We start from the raw sequence: 5,829 nt of genomic DNA, 5'->3' as shown, positions 1-5,829 counted from the left end.
AAAAAAAAAAAAAAAAAAAAAAAAAAAAAAAAAAAAAGTTTATGTGGCTATATAAACAATATATGTACATGGTAAAAACCAGTAAATTCATAAATAATAAATGGAAAAAACCCATTACACTAATGCTCAGGGAGAACAGTTTTGGTGTATACATATAATACTTATTTCCATTCCTTTTCTTTTCATATCACCATCAGAAATGGGATCTCTTTTGTATCACTGACGCTTATATTACTGAGTTTCCTCTAAAGTGAGATGACCAGTGTTTCCTGGAAAACAGCAGATAGTAACTATTTTAGTCTTTGCAGGCTGTATGGTCTCTATCCCAACTACTCAATGTGCTATTTAGAGCAGAAGCAGCCACAAACAATATATAAACAAATGGGTGTGGCTGTGTTCTGGTAACATTTTACTTATGGGCACTGAGATTTGAATTTCATATAATTGTCACAAAATAGTATTCTTGTTTTGATTTTTTAAAACTATTTAAGAATGCCAAACCATTCTTGGCATGGCTTGTGTACTCTTTGTGGCAGGCTAGATTTGGCTCTGGTACTACCATAATTTGCTGACCCCAGTTCTGTGATATTATCACTAATCACTACATTGTATTCTGTTATATAGACAGACCCTGGAGCTTATTTAACCAATCTCTTCTTTAGATTGTTTCTAATTTATCATTGTTACAAACAACACTAAAACAAACAACCTTGTAATAAACAAGTGTCCATTTTTGAAATTTTTCTTTAGGAATAATTCCTAAAATTGTTGTAACAATGGGAAGGCATTAACTCAAAAAAATTAAGAAGGTCCAGCCACGGTGGCTCATGCATGTAATCCTAGCACTTTGGGAGGATGAAGTGGGCAGATTGCCTGAGCTCAGGAGTTTGAGACCAGTCTGGGAAACATGACGAAACTCCCATCTCTACCGAAAATACAAAAAAATTAGCTGGGCATAGTGGTGCATGCATGTAATTCCAGCTACTCGGGAGGCCGAGGCACGAGAATTGCTTGAAACCGGGAGGCAGAGAGTGCAGTGAGCTGAGATCATGCCGCTGCACTCCAGCTTGGGCGACAAAGCAAGGCTCTGTCTCAAAAAAAAAAAAAAAAAAAAAAAAAAATTAAGATACACAGATGGCAAAAAAGCATATGAAAAGCTGTTCAGTGTCATATGTGATTTGAGCATTTGTAACTTAAGATGACAATGAGCTACACACCTATTTGAATGGCTAAAACCTAGAACCCCGACAACACCAAATGCTGGTGAGGATGTGGAGCAACAGGAACTCTCATTCATTGCTGATAAGAATGCAAAATCATGCAGCCACTTTGGAAGGTGGTTTGGCAGTTTCTTAGAAAGCTGAATATAGGCTTACCATATAATCCAGGAATAGACCTCCTAAGTCTTTACCCAAATGAGTTGAAAACTTATATCCACACAAAAACCTGTACACAGATGTTTGTAGCAGCTATATTCACAATTTCCCAAAACTGGAAGCAACCAAGATATCCTTCAGTAGGTAAATGGATAAACAATCTGTGATAGATTAATACCATAGCATACAGTATTATCTTTTTTTTTTTTTTTTTTTTGAGATGGAGTCTCACTCTGTCGCCCAGGCTGGAGTGCAGTGGCGTGATCTCTGCTCACTGCAAGCTCCACCTCCCGGGTTCATGCCATTCTCCTGCCTCAGCCTCCCAAGTAGTTGTGACTACAGGTGCCTGCCACCACGTTCAGCTAATTTTTTTGAGCATATAGTATTATTAAATGATAAATTAAAAAATGAGCTATCAAGTCACAAAAAGACATGTAGGAGACCTAAATGCATATTGCTAAATGAAAGAAGCCAGTCTGAAAAGGCAATGTACTATGTGATTCTAACTATATCACATTCTGGAAAAGGTAACATGAAGAGCCTGTAAAAAGATCAGTATTTGGCCAGGCACGGTGGCTCACACCTGTAATGCCAGCACTTTGGGAGGCCAAGGCATGTGGATCATCTGAGGTCGGGAGTTCGAGACCAACCTGACCAACATGGTAAAACCCTGTCTCTACTAAAAATACAAAAAGTAGCTGGGTCGTAGTGGCAGTCACCTGTAATCCCAGCTACTCAGGAGGCTGAAGCAGGAGAATTGCTGGAACCTGGGATGCAGAGGTTGCAGTGAGCTGAGATTGCACCATTGCACTCCAGTCTGGGCAACAGAGTGAGACTCTGTTTCAAAAAAAAGAAGAAGAAAAAATTCAGGTGAGAGAGGGCAGGAATGTTGAAAAGTTGGAGCAGAGAGGATTTTTAGGGTAGTGACACTATTCTGTATGATACTGTAATGATAGATATATGATGTGCATTTGCCAAAATCCATAGAAAGAGTGCACAACAGAAAGAATTAACACTAATGTAAACTGTGGACTTTAGTTAGTAATAGCATATTGATATTGACTTAGCAGTTGTAACAAATATACCACATGAATGCAAGATGTAAATAATAGGGGAAACTGTAGGGCAGGGGGAAGAGAGAGGCTATCTGGAAACTGATTTCTGCTCAATTTTTCTTTTTTGTTGTTTGTTTTCATTGTTGTTCTTGTTTTTAAATTTTTTTTTTCTGTCACCCAGGCTGGAGTGCAGTGGTCCCGTTTTGGCTCACTGCAGCCTCCACCTTCCGTGTTGATATGATTCTCCTGCCTCAGCCTCCCAAGTAGCTGGGACTACAGGCGTGCCTCACCACTTCTGGCTAATTTTTGTATTTTTAGTAGAGATGGGGTTTCACCATGTTGGCCACGCTGGTCTCGAACTCCTGACCTCAAGTGATCCACTCGCCTTGGCCTCCCGAAGTCACAGGATTACAGGCATCAGCCACCACTCCTGGCCTTGTTTTTAATTTTTTTAAGAGGCAGGTCTTGCTATATTGCCCTGGCTGGTCTCAAATTCCTGGGCTTAAGCAATCTTCCCACCTTGGCCTCCCAAAATGTTAGGATTACAGGCATGAGCCACCAACACCTGGCTGACTTTCTGTAGACATTAAACTGCTCTAAAATCTAAAAGTGTATTTTAAAAATTTTGTTATAAAATTAATATATGCAAGGAAAGTAATATATACTCATTGTAAAAGTTCTAAAGAATATGGAAATGTAGTCCGAGGAAACGAAACCACCATCACCAGCTATAGAGGTGCCCACTTTTAATAATTTGGTGCATATCCATCTAGATTTTTCTCTACATATAAAATGTACATACATATGTGTGTGTCTATGTGTATGTGTGTGTATATATATATTTTAGTTAGAGTCTCGCTCTGACCCTCAGACTGGAGTGCAGTGGCACGATCTCAACACACTGCAACCTCCACCTCCGCCTCCCAGGTTCAAGTGATTCTCTTGCCTCAGCCTCCTGAAGTAGCTGGGATTACAGGCGCCCACCACCACGCCAGCTAATTTTTGTATTTTTAGTAGAGACGGGATTTTGCCATGTTGACCAGGCTGGTCTCAAACTCCTGACCTCAAGTGATCCACCCGCCTGGGCCTCCCAAAGTGCTGAGTTACAGGTGTGAGCCACTACGCCTGGCCTCATGCATACATTTTTTCCTATAAGACAGAACTATTCATTCAGACAGTAGTGAAGAAATTTAAAAAAAAAAAAAAAGAACCATATTATAATTTTTTTGCACTTTGCTTTTTCCAAAACCAAACTATTTGTTATAACCATTTTCCATGTCAGTACCTAGCTACATAACAGAATACAATGCAGTCATTAGTGACAAGGATATAGAACTGAGGTCAGCAAACTATGGGAGTACAAGAGCCAAATCCAGCCTGCCACAAATAACACAAAAGACATCTACTTTATTCTAACTGGACATTATTCTGTGTTTATTTTTTAATTTAATTTAATTTTATTTTTTTGAGACATAGTCTCGCTCTGTCACGCAGGCTGGAGTGCAGTGGCAGGATCTCACTGCAACCTCCGCCTCCCTGGTTCAAGCAATTCACGTGTCTCAGCCTCCCGAGTAGCTGGGACTACAGGCATGTGCCACCGCGCCCAGCTAATTTTTGTGTTTTTTAGCAGGGATGGGGTTTTGCTGGGTTGGCCAGGCTGGTCTTGAACTTCTGGCCTGAAGAGATCCACCCGCCTCAGCCTCCCAAAGTGCTGGGATTACAGGCATGAACTACCACCTCTGATCCCTCTAACTGTACTTTATTATGTAGTTCTATCATACTTAATTGTCCCAATTCCTTATCATTGGACATTTTGATTGTTCCCAAGTTTGCTGGGTTTTTTTCCTCCTTCAAAGCTGCTAAGTTCTCAAGTTTTGTTATTACAAACTAGGTTGTGGTGAATGTCCTTGTACCTCTGTCTTTTGGGGTGTTGTTACCAGTTTCCAAGTTGCCCTTTTGGAAGTTTGTTCACATCCATACTCACCTCTGCAGTTTCTCAACACTGTTGCCAACTCTGAATGTTATTTTTAAAAATCTTAGCAATTTTAGTAGGAGCAAATACTCTTTCATTTAGTGAACATTCATAGTGGGGATGAAGTTAGACTTTCTGTGTAAGTTGCCTGAATAATTTCCATTTGACCATCCAGAAGCTTCCCAGGTGTTTTCCCTATTTCCTGGGGCCTAATCACCCTTCCCTTGCTTTCCATGTTTTTCAGTTACGCCAGTGGCCTGACTCATATACAAAGAAGTTTGAGCACAGAATCTACCCCATCACATTTTCTGTTGGAAACCCTCAGGAGTGGAAGAAATTGTTCAAACCCTGTGCTGCCCAGAGACTCTTTCTTCCGGTAGGAACACCTGTTTTTAATAAGATGTAGCTTGCTCTTGGAAATAAGGTAAAATTAGCTGAGATGTGTGTAGAAACATTTAACCACTGAAAACGTGTGTCTCTTGGATTCTGGAGCTGATGCTCTAAGTCTGCAGCATGTAGAGAAGATCCCTGTGTTCTGGAGGTTGTCATACTGAAAGACTGAGGGGCAGTGAGCATTCGTATCCTGTCTTGGATCATTGGTCTTTGTGACTATGGCTCCATCATTTACTGGCCCCTGTGAACCTTGTTAAATCCCCCAACTTCACTAACTTCAGTTTTATCCATAGGCTTGGCACATAGCTGGCCCTCAATAAATATTAGCTTTGATTATGGTTATTTCTCTTATAACAATAACAGCTACTAGTTTTGGTCGTGCTAGGCTATCATTCCAAAAGGGCCCAGAATTTTGGTTTAGTCTTTTAGTTTAATGAATTTTTAAATTGCGTGTTTTTGTTTCCTTTTTTAAAATATTGAGGCCAGCAAGGTGGCTCACACTTATAATCCCAGTACTTTGGGAGGCCAAGGCAGGCTGATGGCTTGAGCACAGGAGCTTGAGACCAGCCTGGGCAACATGGCGAAATCCCATCTCTACAAAAAATACAAAAATTAGGCGGGGGGCGGTGGCTCACATTTATAATCCCAGCACTTTGCGAGGCCGAGATGGGTGAATCACCTGAGGTCAGGAGTTCAAGACCAGCCTGGCCAACATGTTGAAACCCTGTCTCTACTAAAAATACAAAAATTAGCCAGGCATGGTAGTGTGTGCCTGTAATCCCAGCTACTTAGGAGGCCGAGGCAAGAGAATCGCTTGAACCCAGGAGGCGGAGGTTGCAGTAAGCCAAGATCACGCCACTGCACTCCAGGCTGGGCAACAAGGGTAAAACTCCATCTCAGAAAAAAAAAAAAAAAAAAAAAAATTAGCTGGGCATGGTGGTGCATGCCTGTAGTCCCAGTTACTTGGGAGGCTGAGGTGGGAGGATCATCCAAGCTCAAGAGGTTGAGGCTGCAGTGAGCCATGATCGCACCA

At 41.2% G+C, this 5,829-nt stretch overlaps 1 protein-coding gene across 1 annotated transcript in view; it reads left to right on the top strand.

Annotated features, from left to right (window-relative positions):
• GXYLT2 (glucoside xylosyltransferase 2) overlaps window positions 1-5,829 on the top strand; it is an 85,478-nt gene that overhangs the window by 33,386 nt on the left and 46,263 nt on the right. Inside the window, 1 exon segment of the mRNA XM_017892179.1 lies at window positions 4,648-4,779. Within this exon segment, the coding sequence (XP_017747668.1) occupies window positions 4,648-4,779 (132 nt within the window).

Source organism: Rhinopithecus bieti, unplaced genomic scaffold, assembly GCF_001698545.2.
Source record: "Rhinopithecus bieti isolate Rb0 unplaced genomic scaffold, ASM169854v2 scaffold_21542, whole genome shotgun sequence".
In the NCBI taxonomy this organism is placed as follows: domain Eukaryota; kingdom Metazoa; phylum Chordata; class Mammalia; order Primates; family Cercopithecidae; genus Rhinopithecus; species Rhinopithecus bieti.
Note: the sequence above shows the minus strand (reverse complement) of the source record. Positions and strands in the feature narration are given on the sequence as shown.